Source organism: Elgaria multicarinata, chromosome 3, assembly GCF_023053635.1.
Source record: "Elgaria multicarinata webbii isolate HBS135686 ecotype San Diego chromosome 3, rElgMul1.1.pri, whole genome shotgun sequence".
Lineage (NCBI taxonomy): Eukaryota > Metazoa > Chordata > Lepidosauria > Squamata > Anguidae > Elgaria > Elgaria multicarinata.
In genome coordinates, this window is record NC_086173.1 from 112,742,345 (window position 1) to 112,763,953 (window position 21,609).

Genomic DNA, 21,609 nt, shown 5'->3' on the forward strand with positions numbered 1-21,609 from the left:
TGTTGCACGGGCCAGGTTCCCCATCCCTGACATTGCTTCCTCCTTTCCCTGGATGGTGAAATGTGATGACATAGTAAATGTAGCCTTTCCTATCTGATGAAAGTTTGTTTACAGATGTTAACAATTTCAATTGATGAATGGTATGTATGGTTATGATAGAGGGCAAAAGAATATGGATTTCTCATGGGTTTTTTCCCCATAATCCAACTTGGTGCTCTTCAGTTGTGTTGGGCTATGACTCCCATAATCTCACAGCCAGCCATTCTCATTGGCCATGTTTGCTGGGAATTATAGGAGTTGTAATCCAAAACAACTGGAAGTTGTCAGGTTGGGGGAGGCTGCCCTAATTTGTGCGTTTGTGGCTGAATAAAATGTTAAAATAAAAATGCAGCTGCCTCTGAAAACAGCTTTCACATGTATAGTAAAATTTAGTAGAACTTGCCTGTATCCTGACATCAGAATGTTCTGCTCTTTGCTCTACATCGAACTGCTAATGCTGGGGTGTGTGGAAACACCAGATGTTGTGACATCAGGATGTGAGTAAGTTCTTATCAAGGAGGATAGAGAGAACTAAACATATGTCTGGTAGTTTTGTTGGCAGTCACATGTTTAGCATAATGTCTTCTTTGGCCCTTTGGTGTCAGTGGAATGATCCCATAAGGATATCAAGTCAAGAGAGCTTCGGCTATTGGGCGGTATAAAAATGTAATAAATAAATAAATAAATTAAATAATCATGTCATTTAATGGGCCAGTTCGGTCCTACCCCCATTTTTAATATAATTCCCATCAACCTTGATAACCGTATAGTGCAGGGGTAAATAATGTCATACCTGCAGGCACCAGTGTGCCCTATAACACCTTCCTTGGTGCCCACCAGCCTGCCCTACCCTTGCAACTCAGATCATTCCAAAGAAAGTAAGGGCCTCTAGCTGCTCCCATAATGCCTTTGGGAAATGGAGAGATGGGAGGTGGCTTCAAGATGACACTTTCATCTGCACTGTGCCCTGGACAGTTTCTCAAATTGCCAAATGTGCCCACATGCCCCGAAAGGTTGCCTACTGTGGTGTAGTATAATACTTCTGTAGCAGTAGTTTTCAAACTTCCTAGCCTCTGGGAATCATTTTCATCCATATTTATGTGCCAAGGGCATTCGGCACACCTCTTGTAGCAAATTCCAAGTTCATTGTAGGGACGTACTCAGTATGTGCAGGGTGAGGGCCAATCCAGAATTTGCTAAACACTGATTGGTAAAAGACACTTTTTCTAACATTTGTGACATTTTCATACAAGAAACCCAACTTCCATAAGCTTTTAAGGATCCTCCAGGAGTCATGGGGAAATAGTTTGTAAGCTATTGCTCTAGAGAATGAAAGCTGGACTGCTGAAACAGGGGGAAGGCTACTAGGACAAGCAGTTCAACGAAATGACAAAGTGGATTTGTATATAATCCTTTTTGTTTCATTGCCATTCATTGCTCCCTTTTTATTTTTCGAGGATGTTTTGGACTGAATGAAGCCTCTCTCCCTCTTCTCATCTCTTGTTTTTAACATTTGATCCAGAAGCAAGGTCATAATACTGTGTTTATTAGACCATAATCTGTTGCCATGGAAATGATGGTAATTGGTACAGATTTAGCAAAATTACTTGAATGGAGGATCAAGCAATTGTGGGAAATAAGCCATGAGTTGGGAGAAAACCTTTTGGTCAGATGCAAAACTCTCACTGCCTACAGACAGATACCTCCAATTTTGTTGGTGCACTTCTCTGAAGCAGCCAAGAGCTGGACTTTTTCTTGATGAAACATTACAAGATAACATTAAGGTTTTAAAGAACAGCTTGTTGTATTATTGTGCCAAAGGGTGCTATACTTACTGTGCATTTAAACACTTTTGTATGATGCTTACCTTTCTTCTCGACCAGGGACAAACCCCAGCAATACCCTCACCAAGTAGTCTTCAGGTCTTTGGGGGTGGGGGATTCCAAGAGTTGTACTTCCTACCCCCATCTAAAATTATATGTGAATGCCAGGTGCCACTTTTCTAGAATCATTCCCTTTAACTAGGTTGGTGGAGTATCTGTCAGGTTAGAAGCAAAATGTGGTCACCCAAAAATAAGGTAGTGGTTTCTACATACTCAGGGTACTCAGGTTGTCTTGATTTTCTTTCTAGTAACTCTTCTCTGGATCCTTTTCAATCTGGATTCCGTCCTTTGCATTCCACTGAAACAGCCCTTACTAAGATTACCAATGATCTTCTTATTGCCAAGTCTAAAGGCCTTTATTCCGTTCTTATTCTCCTTGATCTAACTGCAGCCTTTGACACGGTTGATCACGATCTTCTTTTAGATTCCCTTCATGACCTCGGATTTTGTGGCTCTGTCTACAACTGGTTTGCCTCCTATCTAGCAGGTCGCTCTTTCAGCGTGTTGGCTAATGGCAGCTCGTCTTCATCTTTTCCCCTTTCAGTAGGGGTTCCGCAAGGCTCGGTGCTTGGCCCGTTGTTGTTTTCTTTATACATGTTGCCCTTGGGTAATCTTATTCAATCTCATGGCCTCCAATATCATCTGTATGCCGATGATACAAAATTATATCTTTCATCTCCGGATCTTTCTCCTGATGTTCACGATCGTATCTCGGCATGTCTTTCAGATATCTCAGCTTGGTTGCTTCATCGTCGTTTGAAACTTAATATGGCAAAGACTGAATTGCTTGTTTTTCCTCCTAAACCTTCTCCTCATCTCTCTTTCTCTCTTACTGTCAATAATGTTACACTTACTCCAGTCAAGGAAGCTCGTAGTCTTGGCTTTATATTTGATTCCTCGCTCTCCTTTATTCCTCATATTGAGGCAGTAGCTAAGTCCTGTCATTTTTTCCTGTATAATATTGCCAGGATTCGATCATTTTGTCTGTCTCTTCTGCCAAGACTCTTGTTCATGCTTTGGTTATTTCTCGGTTGGACTACTGCAAACTTCTTCTCACTGGCCTTCCTTCTTCTCACATCAGTCCATTGGTTTCTGTCCACCACTCTGCTGCTAAGATCATCTTCTTGGCTTGCCGCTCTGACCATGTTACTCCACTTCTGAAATCTCTTCATTGGCTTCCAATTCACTTCAGAATCCAATATAAACTTCTCCTGTTGACCTACAAAGCTTTTTACTGTCTATCTCCTTCCTATCTTTCCTCTCTCATCTCACACTATTGCCCCGCTCGTGCTCTTCGCTCCTCTGATGCCATGTTTCTCACCTTCCCAAGGGTCTCTACTTCCCTTGCTCGGCTTCGTCCATTTTCTTCGGCTGCCCCTTACGCCTGGAACACTCTTCCAGAACATTTGAGAACTACAAGTTCAATCGCAGCTTTTAAAGCTCAGCTAAAAACTTTTCTTTTTCCTAAAGCTTTTAAAACTTGATTTTGTTCTGACTTTTATACTGCCTGTTTGGTGCATTCTCTTCCCCTCCTTATGGTTTTATTATGATTTTATTAGAATGTAAGCATTTGCGGCAGGTTCTTGCTATTTATTGTTTTACTCTGTACAGCACCATGTACGTTGATGGTGCTATATAAATAAATAATAATAATAATAACAATAATAATAATAATAATTAGGAAAAAAATTACACAACTCCCAACTATTTCATGTTAGGCAGGTGGCAACCCTTCTGGGTTTTCAGTGACCTGGTTTGTACGTAACAACAACCCATGGGTTGTTGGAGCTGTGTGGGAAGTGCATGGGCACATTGCCTCCTGCCTGCTCAACACTTTGTATCCGGTTTAGAAAACAAGCCAGGAACATTTGTGAGTTCTATAACAAACCATGGATTAAAACTGGATTGTTTCCCCCTCAGCAACTCAGAGCTCCACGTTCACATGTCATGCCAAACAACCCAGTAACAGTGCAATCCTGGGCTGTTTTTTAAACCAGATGCAAAGTGGACACGAGTGGGTGGGAGATAGTGTGCTTACTTGCTCCTGCCTGGCCCCAACTAGCCATAAGTTAATTAACCCATGGCTGGTTGTTAACGTGCAAGCCAGGTCAATGCTTACTGAAAATATACTATTCCCAACTGCATGAAGACTTTTTTTTTGTACATCACTTAGAAATTTCTTTAATATAAGTGATTTATAAATATAGTTAAATAAGTAACTACAAACTATTTATAAATATAGTTAAATAATGACCTGTGAACTTGTAGGATGTATGGGATGTTGGGATGACAATTAAGGGGTGGGGAGGTGTAAGCTGAATATGGGGGAACAGAGAGGCCTTAGCTAGACCTAAGGTTTATCCCTGGATTGTCCCGGGGTCATCCCTGTTCTTGTAAAAGACACACAGGGGATCCCGGAAGCAGGCAGAGATGACCCTGGGACTATCCCAGGATAAACCTTAGGTCTAGCTAAGGCCAGAGAGTTAAGCGATTCAAGCCTGCATAGTAAGCATCCTGGAGGGGGGATGTGTGTATAGTAAGCTTTTTGGATGTGAAGGGGGGATGTGTGCCATTAGGGAAAACAAAACCCCCTCCCCCCCTCTGCTCTAGCATGCAGGGACATTTCAGGAGCAAGGAAAAGAAAAAAATAACACTTTTCCTCTTTCTTATTCTTCATACACTCACCCGCCCCAATCCCTCTATATAATTATTAAACGTTCCAGTTCTGGGCTGGTAGCCCCAAATATGAGTGCTCTTGTGCGGCATTCTTAAAGTAGGTGTAGTTTCATTAAACCTAGTTTGGTATTGGCCACTCTTGACTGGCCATTGTTTTCTAGAGTATCTAAGGCAGAGATATTATATATCACGAAGGCCTTGGCAGGGATGGGTAGGAAAGAAAAACAACTGCCCCCTTTCTCTTCCTTCTCTTGAATCTCCTGCCCTGCCCTGCCCCCCCCCTCCCCAGGTCTGAACAGGGTTACAAGGCGCTGTTTCAGGCTGGCTGGGATGCTGAACGGGAGCACTCCTCTTAGGAGCTGGGGATATACTGCAACATTTTGTTGCAGGGCCACTTGTTCATTTCTGTTACGTAGAGCCAAGGACATTTTTCTTAGACTTTTGAATTGGAATTCAACATTTTAAGAGTGCTAAACTTTAAGGACTTTCTGAAGCACCACTAGCCTTGAACAGTCCTCTTAATGGAGTATTTCCCAAACTCTTAACTGTATGAGCTGTAGGATTTTCTGCTAAGGCAACCAAAGTGTTGTTGTTTAAAAATGATGATGGCCTTCTATTTGTCCTCTTGTATTATCTGTTTCTAATTATGTGATTCTAAAATTCAGTAAACCATTTCTCTGTGTGCTTTTTGTTACAGGTTTACAGGTTGTCCTGAACTCCATTATAAAAGCCATGGTTCCCTTGCTCCATATTGCCCTTTTGGTATTATTTGTAATCATAATCTATGCTATTATAGGATTGGAACTTTTTATTGGAAAAATGCACAAATCATGTTTCTTTGACAATACAGGTGAGCAAAGAGATTGTTACTTATAACTGGAACAGAATTGTTGCATTTTAAATCAAGACTTGTAAAAAGATTACCTTCCCTAACCCTCACCCACCCCGCCTCAGGCATTTTATGCTTCAGGGTTTTTTTTTGTTTTAAACAAGTCATTGTAAAAATTTTTTAGATCTTTACACTTCAGCTGGATTTTACTTTTACATTTAGTTTCGAACTTTATATTAAATGTTGTATTATGTTTTATCATGTTGCTTTAACTTTTGTGAACTGCTTAGAATTCATCTGCTATTGGGTAGTATAGAAATGTGATCAAAATGAATAAAATAGAACAAATAAAAAGTAATTAGAGCTAGATTGTAGATTACAGCAGTTTGCTGTAATAATGCAAAAGGGAGCTCACAGGTATCACTCTCAATACAATCCAAGAACTCAAGGGTTCCCTATTTTAGATGTCACAGCAGAAGCTGGGAAAGTAGAAGTGTGCATTAGTTTCACTGCCACCTTTCTTACTGTATTGCAATGTATGAAATTGTCCTCCTTATCAACCTTACAGGGAAGCTGCGACCTTATTAAACTTGACGTCATGTTAAAACCATTGACAACTGGTCTATGAAACGGTAGCTAGCTAGCGTAGATTTAAACTTGTCGCTAAAGGTAGCACACAATAATGGGATGATTAATAGAAACACTGGAGATCTAGAAATGCTACAAGACATCCCAAATCTGTTAATTAATCATTTCCAGTCACTTGGACTGGTCCATTCTTCTGCCAGTGTCGTTGGTGGCTTGAGATGAAGTACAAGATGAGGGCTGGATAGGAGGAACTTCTGCTTCCTTACATGATTATGCAGACACCATCTTGATGGGGATGTGCCACCATGCCCAGATCTTCTTACAATACAGGCAAGGTGGCAGAATTATAGAAATTGCTGTGATTGACTGTATCCATGTACAGCCCAGCTCACAGGAACTTTGAGTTGGGCTCACACATGGCTGCTGGCCTTTCTAGATATAATCATTGGTATGCCTTTCTTCAAGCCAGATGTTGAAGACTTCTCAATCTGAAATGTGTTTTATCTGTTTTTAGAGATGTTAGCTGAAGATGATCCTGCACCTTGTGCATTCTCAGGGAGTGGACGCCAGTGTCCCATTAATGGCACTGAATGTAAGGGTGGCTGGCCCGGACCAAATGGAGGCATAACCAACTTTGATAATTTTGGCTATGCAATGTTAACTGTGTTCCAATGTATAACCATGGAAGGATGGACTGATGTGCTATATTGGGTAAGTAACGAGAAACACTTTTCGTGTATTTGGAAGTAGTCTTCCATATGTAAAGGAAAACTCCTCTGTCTTGAAGTATTCTGCCTTTCATAAGTCTTTGTGAGCCACTTCAGTGAAATGAACACAGCTGCACTCTTCTTCCAGTTACAAGACTTTCCTGGATTTCTCCAACTGAAATGTATTCTCTGTGTGTTTAAAGCAAATTCACTTTAAAGCAAATTCATATGGACAATTTGAATCTTGTGTTTCTGTGCTTCCAAACAGCATGTGACATACAAATCTCCAGGTTTGTGAAGGTATTTTATGATTTTATAAAGCTCACTTTTAGTATTTTTGAAGTTATTTTACTTATTTACAATTACATATCAGCATGCTCTCAAATGGATTGATGTCCTTTTGAGTTTGCAACCCATTTGGCAAACATCCAGTTCATGAAGTATAATGAAAAACAGTGATTAAATTATTTTGTATTTTAATTTCCTTATAAGAGGACAATGAATCATCTCTGTTTTTTAGAACTACCTGCTATTGATGTAGTGCCCAATGCTGAGAAAAGCTAACGTGATATTATAAAGGAGTGCTAGTTAACAGTACTAACTTAAATTATGCCTACAAGCTTTTAATCCTAGGTGCTAAATATATAGCCACTTATGAATTCATACTAAGAGTATGAATGCTACTCAGTACTCATTACTCAGATATGTATTCTTAAGAACACTATCCATTGAGCAGGATCAATTGAAAATATTGGGATTAATAAATATACATAGAGCAAATGCATCAGAATCAATTGGTGCCTTGAAATGCAGTTTGAACCTAAATAATCAGAGTTATGGAGACCGAAGGCATTAGCAGCTCTATTTGCAATAGGGTGCTTTAGAGGGAACATGTGGCCATCCAGATGTTGAACTACAAATCCCATAATCTGTGACCATTGGCCATGTTGGGTGTGGCTGATGGGAGCTGTTGTCCAGCAATATCTACACACACTTCCCAACCCAGTCTTAGACTAATTATATTATATATCTAGGTAAAATCTGTTGTGTATAAAAAAGTTTTATACACAACGTCAGTAGCAAACTGTACACATCTTTATGCAGACAGAGCTCCTACTGTGTACAATGAGGCTAACTCCCTTGTATGTTGTTTAGGATTGCAGCCTAAATCTAGGACTGCTGATTGGCTCTTCTATTTCTTTATAGAACATGCATTCAATCCAAAGTCAGAGTACTATTACAGTAGTTGTAGGCCAGCCAACATCTAAAAAGTGCTATAGAAAATGAGTTACCTTGTGTCATTGCATTAAAAGCAGATACCCATGCCAGTTCAATTACATATTGGGTGACAAAGATGATATTGGTGGTTGCTATCCTCAAGAAATTACTTTAGGGTAATTTTCAAGGTCACATATCACTGTACAGCATGGCTTAGGCAACTTTTAGGAAAATTGTCAGAGCACTGAAAGTAATGGATTGATTTAGGCATGCTACACCCCCAAATATGGCAGTAAGGAGCTGGACTACCAAACCTAGAACAGTATGGAATTCCATCTTTGGACTGGTGACTTGCTAAAAGGGCTTGAGTAACACAAGTACAGGAAACTATGGCAAAACATGGATTCAACCGGCAATGTTGTCTGCAGTCCAACACACTATTTAAAACCTATATCCAAACCAGATTGATACCCACAAAGTTATGACTGTTAATACAAGTCAAAGCCATAACTTATAAACACATTACAAAATGACATGCAATAAATATGCCGTAAATACCATACTATAAATAGCCTGTAGATACAAATGGGCAGACATAAACATGGGTTGTTCAATTATGTGAAGGTACAGTGATTTCAGAATATATCAGCATCTGGTTATCATTTACATTAAAAAGTATAAACAAACTATAGAGCAACAGGATTGGAACAGTTGATGGCATTACTTCTGTTTTTGAAATAGGCACATTGTGCTGTGTTCTATTTTGTTCTACATCACCTGTCACTAGTTCCAGACAGTCCAGAGATAACCTTGTCTAGACAACAGATAATACATCAGACTCCTTCAAGGGGGAGACATATTCAGAGGAAACAACACCTATAACCATTTGATTTGCTTGCAGCCAGATCTTTGCACATGGAAGCTCAAGAACATCTACATATCCCACTTGCCTTTGATAAATGGGTGTAACCTGACATCATCATCATCATCATCATTTTATTTCTTACCCACCTCTCCGTTTGGATCGAGGCGGAGAACACAATAAGTATAAAATACATAAAACTGAATTAAAAACATGAATACTTTTAGCATCTGGGGTACCATATGTGTGGCACACAAATTCCTTGTCATCTGAGAAACACCCATCTTGTCCAATATCACTGAAAGACTGACCAAATTAATCAATCTTCCAGCAGAACTTTTTTCCGTGGACATTGAAGGATAATATTGTGTCAGCCTGATAATACATGGAAACTTAGCAAGTTTTTGTGTACAGAAAAAAAAACCCTGTTGGCAATGAAAGCTTTGTGGCAATGACATGAAATGGGTAGTATATATGTTTTCTGGCTATTCCAGAGGCCATCCATGTTTCAGCTACTTTTGTAATCAGGAAATGCAACTGCAGAAGCCTAATGTGGAAGCTATGAGGAGACTATCCCAATATTGAGCCTTCATACTTGTAAGGTCTTTGAAAGAGGTTTTGAACCAAGCTGTAGCCTCCTCCACTGATACAGATGTTCTGCTAATCACCAGGTAAAGATTTGGTTGCAAGCAGATCTAATGGCTATAGGCATAGCCTCCCCCACACCAAATAGCCGACTATCCCTCTGTTGTGTAATGTTGAAAAAGACACTGAAGCACATTTTTTAGGGTGGCATCCACCCACATATTCTTTGTCACCCTATGTACAACTGATCTGGCACGAGTGCCTGCTTTCAACATGCTGATGTTGGCACAAGTATAAAGAAATTACTTTCTGGACTGGCCTGCCATAATATATGCAATATTTGGAACGGAATGTTTGTGATTCAGCTTCACAGCAAATGGCATTATAAAAATAGATATTCAGTAGATCATTCTGAAGCAAAATATTGAGGCATATATAATCTACTTTTCAAAACGTTACTTATTTTATTTCTACTTTTTCCTAAATTTAGCAGAATGATGTCAAATATTAGGATGAGATACTCTGTCCTCATATGCAGAACGATATCATTTTTAAAAAATATAGCTGTACAGTGTGCACGTGTCCAAAGATAATGGCAGTTAGCAACTTCTATCAAGGTAGAAACTTCTGAGATTCTTGCAGCCAAAGCCAATATCCTGCTGAAAGTGGCAGAAGACCACCAGCACTAATGCTGAAAGTTTATGCAGTCAATGGGGATTTAATTCATATCCCCCACGTAGCGTTCACTGCCAGCCATGGAAACAGAAATAACTGCTGTATCTGTTTACATATTCAGCAACGAAAACAATTGCCACAGATGCTATTTTTGTCCACTTCAGCTGATTTAATTGTAAACTAGGGAAATATCTGCCATGATGGGTGGTGGTGGCTATATATGTTTGGTGGGAGGGCCTTTATATTACAGAGAATTTTGGGAGAAGGGGCACAACGTAACCCTGTTCATTGTAACAACCCACCCCACATGGGTGCATGCCAGGCCACCCAGTGTCAGGGCTGGTGGACAAGTTTTCTCCCCACTACAGCATTGACCCTAAATGGATCACTGCATATATATACTTTTGCCATATCATTAAATGGGCAGTTATTTACACATATGAAGGAAAGTAAGTTTGGTGAGGATTAAACCTGCCTTTTGCCCTAGAACTACAGGGTTTGAGGCTAGTAGGAGGTTTTGCACTCTCTCATCTGTGACCCAGATTGTAGCCCATTTACTTGGTTCCATAGAAATCTATGGGGACCATTGAAAATTACGCCTGCCTTCTCAGATACAATATGTGTGCAGTGATAGGGGACTAGAACAGATGTTGAAGTCAGGCTGTGCACAGGAGACCTAAAATTATAATAATGAAAATACTAACAAATCTGGTAAAGTAGTTACTTTGGACATGGCTTGGTTTTATTAATTCAGTAATGGAAGTGTTGCAGCAATCCGTACAACTATTTCCTTGGTTTTTTTTTTGATCAGCAAAAGAGTCTAAATGTGTATGCACTGTGGCCCACTGCATATGAAGGGGTGCTCACATGGTCAAGGAGTAGTGAGGATGCGCTGCTGACTCTACCTTTATATCCATATCTAATGTGTGGATGTTGGGGGAAATTACACAACCTCAGGGGTGTGGTCCTGCTGCTCCTTGATCACATGTGTACGCTAATGTGAAGGGGCTAATGTGTGTACTGTAACATCCTCCATCTATAAAAATGGAGGTATGGTCTGAGAAGGAAAGATGTATATGTTGTGCCCACATTTCGAGATTTAAAATAAAAGTGATTCAGCAAAATTTAAAAAAACTAGGATATCTGCATGAGTAGACTTCTGCTTTTGCAATGAGACTAAACCATCCTCTCCTCCCTCCTGCAGTCCCCTATGCATGCCCTGAAACTACTCCAGAGTTTACCCCAATTCTTTGGAGCAGATTTGAGGGCACGGAGGGGGCTATAGGGGAAACAGAAAATCCTTCACACTAGTGTTTTGCTACGTTAACAGATGACCAACTGTGGATCCAGCCCTCCGGATCCAACCTTTGGTACTCTAAAGTTCCATATACATATTTTAAAGAAATTAAAGTAAATATGGTCATGTCATGTGCCCCATGTCTTTAGTTTTAAGGTACAAAGAACAGACTTCTAATATTTTATGGTGTTGAGAATTCCGAATGACAATAATAAGTTCATTAAAAGTGATGAACAGCATGCAGTGTTTTTCAAAGTTAAATGTAAGTCAGTAAAATTCAATTTCATGTTAATAAGATTACAGAAAATATTTCAGATGTTGATCGTGGACCCAGTTCATTGCAAGGTTTTCCTAAACAAGCCCAATTGGAATTAAAAAGTAGGGAACTTTAAGATTGATCATTCCTTTTTCTAATTAAAAGGGGTATTTCTAGGCACCTATCTGAAATCCTAAACATGACAGAAATGTTTGACTATCTCATGAGAAACTATAGAAGCAGAGAGAGCAAGAGAGTGCAGCTGCAGGGCTAGGGGGCTAGGAGAAGACACCATTATAGGTATCTCAGTAACATTCAGACATGTGGGTAGCACTATCAGAGGAAAATTATAAATATTAACAAGTCTGCAGCTTAGAAGAGAGCATCGAGGTATGCTGATTAAATGTCAGAGTTTCAAATGAACAGTACAGCCTGCTGAGCCCACCTATAGAGCAATGTTTTTAAACTGCTTTACAAGGAAATACCCACCTCAACTGAAGAGAACCTAATCTACTCTGACATGATTCCTTGTATCTTAGGTTTATGATATACCTAACAGAGAGTGTCAGAGGATCATGGAACTGTTCTCTTTTAAGAAAGTACTATATGCTTTCTGAAACATGCATCGTCTCAAAAAATCATGGCCTAAAACAAAATCATGGTTGGCTTACTCAGGGCCTACTTACATTAAGCCCTATTGGACAGTGATTGCTTGATGGGCAAGTGACCTTGCATAATCTCCATTAGACTGAATTCTGTTTCTCAACTTCTTCCTTACTAAATTTATTCTCACTCTACTTTTGATGAGAAAAAAGAGGTCTTGTGATGCGAGAACTGAGAGCTTTTCTTGACTTTATCACTGAGCACAGGCTAATGAGCATTTCCTATTAATATCATTGCCCTGTAATATGTATGCAAGAAAGTGAATATTAAGTAATCTACCAAAGAGAAGGCAGAATGACTAGAAAAACGGGGAGGGGGGCGCAGAACAAAAGTCCCCTATTAAGTATTGCTACCATATAGTATTATAATTGGCATGCTGATCCTTTAATACCAACCAAGGCATGCGCTAAGGCTGGTTCTGGATCAGAATATGAGTCTTTGTTTGTTCTAGTTGCTGCAGCTGTTTGCACTTTGAACAAGGCCTGTGTCTCCTGTTGAGAGCCCTTGATATAGTTTAATCAATGGTTAGCTGACTGCAATAAATTGTAGGCTCCCAACGTTCAATAGGTAACTGGGTAACCTGAGCGGAGTCTTGTCTATAATAGCTTGTCACTATGCCTTTATGGCATATTTAGAAACAAATCTCTCACTTAATTACTTAAGGCTTTCTATAAATGATTTATAGACTTTAATATAATATATGTGTGGCAATTAAAATTGTGTCTAAGTACAGCAGATGTCATCACAATACTGGGCCAGCATAATTGATTAGGCGCATTATAAAAAAAAAGTCAACGTGATGTCTTTGGGAAATGCCTGAATTCAAAATCTAGCTGGTTGCACTATATCTGATTGATGTCTATTTATTAGTGTAGGATGAGCTCATTACATTTGTCAGGTGATTAATGGTTTTGGCTTTGTCTCTGTAAAATTGCAAGTTTGCAGTAGACTTCAGCTCCTCCGGATTTGGAATACAGTGTATATTAGGGATGTAATCAGATGTTACAAAAAACAGAAAGCTGCCAGTCCTTCCTGTCTTTTCCCCACCTCTTCCTGGAAATAGGTGATGTGTCATCATTGTATTGTGCAGCAATCTTCATTAAAGGCTTGAAAAAGCCTCCCTATGTGCCATGGCCCCAATCCTGATTATTATTATTATTATTTATTTATATAGCACCATCAATGTACATGGTGCTGTATCTACCCTGCAATTATAACTGAAAGTAAAAAACAAAAAACAAGCACGCGTGCCCAGACTACGTTGTTTGGCCTTTACATTACTGGCCACTGGAAGTATAGGGGGGGGATACACATTATGATGACATCACATAGTTGAACAGACTGATAAGCCAGGATTCCAATGAATCCTGACCAACTGTCAATAAGCTGCACGCTGGTGCACACAGTTCATTTGCACCTGCATTCCTCTTCCTCACAACCACTAAACAAACCAGGAAGGGATTTTTTTTTAATGTCTCATCTGAATTGGGAATTCTAGCTTATTGTTCCCCTTACAAGCCAGGATTCCAAGGTTGTGATCCTGGCTTGTACGGGGAGAGAAAAGCCATGATTCCTGGTTCAGACAACACACTAAACAAACCCTACCTGTTTTGTTTAACAGTTGCATTAGGGCAGGGGTGGGCAGCTTTGAGAAGCCAGTTTGGTCCGCTGGACCCCCCTTGGGCTGCACTACACTCCCTGCAGCATCATATAAGAGATCCTAGTGATATAGGGCGGGATACAAATGTTTCAAATAATAAATAAATAAATAAATATGTGTGTGTGTGTGTCCAAGAGTGGGTATGGAGTGCCAAAAGAGTCAAATTAGATTGTTTTCACTGCAATAGCCCAGAACCTTCAAAATGGCCACTGCAGTTGCCATTTTGGTTTGGGTTTGTTTTAAAAAATTGCAGTTTGGGGAGCGCACAGGGGGCTGTGGTGGGGGCAGTGAGGGCTACACTTTGCCGACCCCTGCCCTAGGCAGAGGAGCACAGCACAAGTGAACTGTGTGCATGTACCTGCACATAGCTCATTTACAATAAGCCAGGCTTATAATCATGTATTAACACAGCCACTGTATTAACTTTTATAAACCACACAGAGAGCTTTGGCTATGGGGTGGTATATAAATGTAATAAATAAAATAAAATAATTATACTACATAAAGAGGTGAGAAGAGACATAAAGAAGTGGAAGTGCCCCTGTGTTGTACAACACCTGTAATACCTCATTCCTTCAACATTGCACTCAGCATAGTTGAAGCCCAAAGGGCCTAGAGAAGAAGTTAGGCCACTTTTTCCTAGCCAATAAGCTGTTGGTAAGGCTGTTCAATTCAAAAGGTATTTCATTTTAAGCCAGCTTGATAACTGAAAGCCGGAACAGGGTCTTTGAAATCAGCAAGGTTTTGAGAAACTGTCTGACATCCTTGAGAGAGAGGGGGAGAGAGGCAAGAGCTGCCCAGCAGACTTTGAAGTCTGTGTTCTTGGGTTAGCTGACCTACTGTGCAGATATCAAAGCCTGCTGGAACAGCTCGCACTATTTCAGAAAGCCCTGATTTCCAAGGCTATTCTAGATGCTGATAAAAGTACCAGTGAGTTAAATGCCAATTAAAACATTACGCAATGCAAGTAAAAAAATGGTATTTCATTTTCTACTTATGCAAGTCCGGTAAAAGAGGCTGGTGGAGACATATTGCAGTCCTATACACATCAAATATGAATGATTAACACCCAGTTTTCAAGTAACACACTCCAAAATCAATCTTCATGCACAAGAACAACTGTGGGGAAAATGAACAGAAGGTAGCTAGTACCTGTGTGATTAAAAATCAGATTCTTCTAGAGCAGGGACAAATATATTCTTTATAACTGCAATCCTATAACATTAGAATGTGGATTACTGCTCTCCATCAATTTAATGTACATATTTAAAAAGGGGGAAATGTTTCAATATTTTTACTTCTTTAAAAAATGCTGGAGCTGGGTATAATCAGGATTCCTCCATTGTAGTTTGTTTACAGTGCTGGTAACCTTTAAGACCTCTCAATAGCAATGCAGTAGGCATCTAGACATTCTATGAAACGGACACAGAATAGCTGTCATCTGTAGTAAAGATCATATTGAACTTTTTAAAAATATTGACAAAATTGTTTTAGCACAGAGGGAGAGAAGTGTCTCAACTGTGACATCATGAGCATTGTCCAATAGGTGCCCCTGTGTTGTACAACCATGTTTCACACCAAGTCCAAAAAGCTTGAATTCTAGCTGGTGGAAGGATCAACTAGTCCTAGAAACAAAATATTGCTAGGAAACTTTAATTTCTTATCAATAGAATCACTGTAAGAGAAAGAACATAAATCTTTTACAATAAATAAATAACAATTATGTATTTATTGCACAACAAAATGATAATCTGAAAAGTCCTGGAGAACACTCAACCCAAAATATATTTTTCTCATGTGCCTTTTATCTGGTGTTCAGCTGCTAAATTTCTGGATTCAGTGGTTTAAAGTGATACATGGAAAACAGAAAGGGCTGACTAAGCTGTTGACACTTCAGATTTAAATGACGATATAGTGTTAAACTTTTTTTAAAAAAACCTTCACCCTACTGTTCCCTTCCTGCTTTGTAAGACAGCAGGAAACATAAGAACACCTAAATGTCTATAACATGTAGAAGTTTTCTTCCACATATTGCCATGTCTCTTGTGTCTTCCAAAATGAACTTTAACATTTTATATTTAAGAGAATAAAAATTCTCACATAAGATCCACATGCTGAGTTCTAATGCTTTTAACTCCTTGATTTCTGAGTGTGCATTTCAGAGTGGGAATGTAAGGTGGCCAGTACTTGACTCCTCTTCCTCCAGTTATATCTGATCATTATTAAAGGGAGTGCAATTCTCTCATTTGTATGTGTTCTTCGTCCACCGATTGTTCACTATTACAAATGAAAGTAAACTGTTTCTATAAGATCATCTTATTTCTTACAGATGAATGATGCTATGGGATTTGAATTGCCATGGGTGTATTTTGTCAGTCTCGTCATCTTTGGGTCATTTTTCGTTCTAAATCTTGTACTTGGTGTATTGAGCGGGTAAGCATACACCTTTTTCGTCCTAGAAGCAGAGTCCAGTGTTCGGTTGACACGAACACATAGGTATATTACAGAGAGGATATAAAAAGAATTGGGAAACAGATTTTTAAAGTGAAATGTTGGGACTTTCTTTATAGAGCAACTTCAGTCTCCCAAAGGCTAATTCAGTGTACTAAAGCCAAGACAAATTTCTGGAGATTATTTTAAAACAACTATTTACATATGAAAACTTCTGCAAATAGCAATTAATCAGTGCCTTAAATACCAGTACAAAAATCCCAAACCTTTAATAGTTATCTTCTTCCATAAGGCATAACGTTCAAAAACAATGTTAATTGCTACAGTTAAATAGAATCCAGATATTTAAAAATTATATACTACACCATTTCTTCTTTCAAAAAGTAGCAATTGTGTATTTTCATAGTACTGCGATATTGATAAGCCTGGTGAACTGCAGTGTAAATAAGTTCTGGAGCTCAGAGATACTAAAAAGCAGGGATACGGTACACTGAATATACCTATGTGATCTGTCAATTGCAAAAGGACTCTGCTGTGTAGTGAATAGCTGATTCATAACATATTTCCTTACATTTTACAGGTAAATGATGCAATAGGATGTGAATGGCCATGGATCTATTTTGTTAGTCTTATCATTCTTGGCTCATTTTTCGTTCTTAACCTGGTTCTTGGTGTACTTAGTGGGTAAGCAGTTAGATTAACCTTGTGTATATTCCACTGCAGTGTGTAAAATGGCCTATGCGTCACAGTGATGGCTTTTCTGCATGTGCCTTGGATTGTTATGTCATTTTACCGGTGATTTGCTCTTCTGAATGTCTGAACTTCGTGCTTGTATCTGTCTATGACATCCTGTGTTTACAGTGCTTGCCAACCCCCCATCCTTGAGGATTCACAAAATAAAGTACTAACTTCTTAAAATATAATTTCTGGTAAATACAGTAGATAACGTTATTTTGCACACAATGAGTGATTGATGACACCTGCGTAAGCATTTATATTTTTACATATTGGTAAAGACTTTTATCCATTTCTGCAAGTCTAGCTTCAGCATGGAAAAGCTGACACAAACAGACCTTTTATGTAACTAGCAATAAGATATGCCCGTGTGCAGGTGCTTTACATTTCCTATTTCTATTTACACACATTGTTCATTTCTACAAAGCATTGGATGCCTCCTCTATATAAATAGAGATATCCTACCTAAAGACGTTGAATATAATCCAGGAAAGCGTGAAGGCAGCTGGCTCTCATTGTTGACTATGAAAGTCACAAGAATTGGTGGGTGCAAGCACCCTATAGCTGCCAAAGGGATAGCTTCTTAACCCATCACCATGTGCTTTTGAAACCTCCTTGCCTGTATTGTAAGAAGAACTGGGCATGGTGGCACATCCCCATCAAGATGGTGTCTGCATAATCATGTAAGGGAAGATGTAGTTATGTGGGCACCATAAGCAGAAGTTCCTCCTATCCAGCCCTCATCTTGTACTTCATCTCAAGCCACCAATGACACTGGCAGAAGAATGAACCAGTCCAAGTGACTGGAAATGATTAATTGACAGACAAATAGGTGCAGTGGTATTAAACTGAGCGTGATCACTACTCAGATTCTCAAGGGCAAGCAAATAAGACTTGCACCATACAGAAGTAGGGCTAGAACAGGGTTGGGGAACTCATAACCTTCCAGATGTTGTTGGACTGCATTGGATTCCCATTGGCTGTGCTGGCTAGGGCTGTTGGGAGTTGCAGTCCAGCAACATTTGGAGGGCCACATGTTGCCCACTCCTGGCCTAGAGTGACCCCACATATGGTCTGCATCATGATCAATGGTGGGTTTTGGTTCAGGATCAGAGATTCAGATTGTGTTGTCTATATTTTTCTTCAATCTGTGGGTGGTCTTTCTATCACGAGGGAGCTTCTTCATCAATTTTTCTTTGACTTAAGACCAATGCAGGCATTTACCCCTAACATAGGAGGGCTAAACAGAAGAGGGTATGTGAGTGCACATGCAAGATCCACCTCCCAAATCCCTGCAGACCTGGCTGCTCTTAGAAAATCTTGCGCAATTAGCCTGAAGGTCTGTAAGTGGGTTATAAATGTGTTCCGCTGAATGTGCTTACAAGGCTTTCAATGTGTTTGGGAACTCCTTTCTAATCAGGGTTTCCAGTCTTTATGGTTCTAAACATATTAAGCAGAATGCACTTACAACCCCCTTTCAGATCCTACATCTAAATGCACGAAGATCTCTAAGAGCAGCTGGGTGCATGGGAATGTTGAGGGCGGGACTTGCACCTTACATGTTGCAGGTGAACCCTTGCATAGGGCTTTGGTGAAACATTCCTCTGGAAGTTAGGTCAGTAAGTCAGAATTTCATAGTCATCTAGGTTCAAGGAATTAGCAGCAATTTTATTGTTCCACTTAAAACTGGGCAGTATTTTTCCAAACTGTTATGGCCTCATTAACTGCATTATTCTGTGTACTGTAAGTGTGTCATACAACCTTAACACAAATATTTTCCACAGAATAATAGTAAAAGCAAAGTAGACAACAAAATGTTTTGTGGTGATATGTACAGTATAGTTAACTAAGGGTGCTCTCCTATATACACCTTGGAGTACATCCCATTGAATTCACTTAGGCTCACTTCAGAGTAGATATGCATAGGACTGCACTCTAAAAGCTACAGTTTTGAAAGGCAGTGGCAAAGCATTTCTTCAGCTGAGTAATAGCAATAAAAATGTAGCAGGCTTGTGGTGTCACCTAACCCCTTATTGTGTGCGTAGATGGTCTTTGTTTGAATGGCAATGTTACAGCAAAAATGTTTTTAAGAAGATCCTGGAAAATGGCCCCTCTGAAATACAAATACCTTTTTAAAAACATCTAAACTGTGGATTTTATTGTGAGAGTAGTGATTTTGAATAAAATCAGAATCTCTACACTCAGAAATAAATAATTAAAATCATAGAATCATAGGAAGGTGTCTATAAGGCCATCAAGTCCAAACCCCCGCTCGATGCAAGAATCCACCCTAAAGCATATCTGACAGATATCCAGCTGCCTTTTGAATGCCTCTAGTGTGGGAGAGCCCACAACCTCCCTACGTAACTGGTTCCATTGTCGTACTGCTTTAACAGTCAGGAAGTTTTTCCTGATGTCCAGAAACAATTTTAACAAAGTCGATGCCTTACACTGCCCAATACCTGTTTAGCCTGATTGGTCTTGGGGGAAATGTCTTTCCAGCTCTACTATTTTGAGATTCTTTAAATTGAATTGCTAGTGACTGATCTTTTATCACATTTCACTCCTAATCAGAGTTGGATTAAGACAAACTGAAACCCTGAGCCATATCAAGATTCAGAGGCCTCATACCATAATAATAAAGAGAAAACAGTGTACTACAGCATAATAGGATAATGAAAGGATACCACCCAGTGTTAGGGGTGCTTGTAGTTAAATAGTGTGAGATAGCCTTCTCTAAAGATGTGTATAAAAGAACTAATGAAGTAAGTTAATTTGAACTTTTTTAGAACTGGCTCTACTTTGCACTTATTGCATTAAATGCTCCGTTGCCATGTTTTCTCTATATAAGGCAACTCTGCTGTAATTCACACCAGACCTTCCAACATATTTAAGCCAAAGCAATTCCATCTTAGTTATCTTACATCTTAGTTATCTCCAACGTATGTAGAGGCCCCTCATAATATGAGGCCTTAAGCCATGACTTACTTGGCTTGTTCCTAGACCCCTGCTCCTAGAGTTACAGAAAATGCTTAAATGAGTTTCAGCACATTAATTAACTTCAGTGGAACTATATTTATTTGAATTGCATCTTTCAAGGAATTTCTGGCAGCTATATTGATACCCACAACATCCTTGTTTGTCAGGGTTAGGCTAAAAGAGAGTGACTTGCCTTAGGCCAGCCAGGAAGATTCAAGGGTTTGAATGCAGGTCTCTTCATGCCACGACTGACATTATGCTCTACAACAATCTGTAGCCCTTCAGATGTTGCTGGACTAGAACTGCCATCAACCCTGACCATTGGCCATGCTGAGTCCAACAACATCTGGAGGGCCACAGGGTTCCCAGCCCTGCTCTGTTCTCTCTCTCATTTGTAGGATTACCCACAGAACACAACCAGAGTCAATAAATATAACATTGCACTTCCTCATTAATCCCAGTGAGCTGTATGTGCTAATTAACCATTGCATGTCCTAATTCACCTAAGTTAAGAATAGCAGACTTAGCTAGATATTATTAAAATGGTTAAAAACAATATGAAATAAAACAAGCTGTTACTCTATAACATCCTACAAAGGGCATTATTAACTGCCGTACTCTGAGACAGTACATTCTATAGGTTTTAAGGAGCATTTTTCTGCTTCTCAAACTCATATATTATATTTATTAATTCCATAATCAAAAAACATGTTAAGACAAAAGTAATATTTAGACGTAATTAAAGGAGAATGAGAACAACTCACTAGAAACATTTTGTGAGCAACACCTATTGAAATTAATCTATGCTGTGCTATGTGCATATTTTGTGTTCTCCCTGGGCTTGCTGAAGAGAAACACTGATCAATTGTTCCCAAAGTTGATGTCACTTTGTTTTTAATTTGGAATAAAATTTAAAATATTTGATAAAGATAATAATTATTTGGGATGTAGGACAGCCAGCCAAAATGTTGTATTTTACTAACTGTGCAGGAATTCACTCCGCACATGTGAGGACAAAAAGTGTGTGATGGCCCTGCTCTCTCTGTTCCCAATTTTGCTTTGCTGAGCAGCAAGTTTCTGAAAGGGGCTTCTACTTGTGTTCACCTGAGTGTGAATAGAAACCTCTATATGATTGGGAACTCTGGTAAAATAGGCTTCCCAATCCTCTAGAGACTTCTACTCAGATTCAAGTGAAGAGCATGAGTGGAAGCTCCTTCATACCTTGCCGCTCAGCACAAAAGGTTGGAGATAGGGAAGATGTACCATGGGGGGTGGGGTGGGGTGGATCTTACACAAGTGCTCTTGCCACCCCTCCCCCACTCTTTTAGCTCTCACATGTGCCTGCTTGGGGGTCCCTGTTTTACTAGTATGTGAAGAGATTACACAGAGTGGGAATAGCCCCAGTGGAAAGAAAATAATTCCCGTTATACCATTGTCATTTCCCCCAGGAACTTTTGAGCTGTATATGTATAAATGTATGTATTCTTTTGTGTGAAGAATGCACAT

At 39.4% G+C, this 21,609-nt stretch overlaps 1 protein-coding gene across 1 annotated transcript in view; it reads left to right on the forward strand.

Annotated features, from left to right (window-relative positions):
- CACNA1D (calcium voltage-gated channel subunit alpha1 D) overlaps positions 1–21,609 on the forward strand; it is a 256,993-nt gene that overhangs the window by 87,877 nt on the left and 147,507 nt on the right. Inside the window, exons 6-8 of the mRNA XM_063121273.1 lie at positions 5,296–5,448; positions 6,530–6,726; positions 16,970–17,073. Coding sequence (XP_062977343.1) covers positions 5,296–5,448; positions 6,530–6,726; positions 16,970–17,073 — 454 coding nt within the window. The remainder of the gene's footprint in view (positions 1–5,295; positions 5,449–6,529; positions 6,727–16,969; positions 17,074–21,609) is intronic.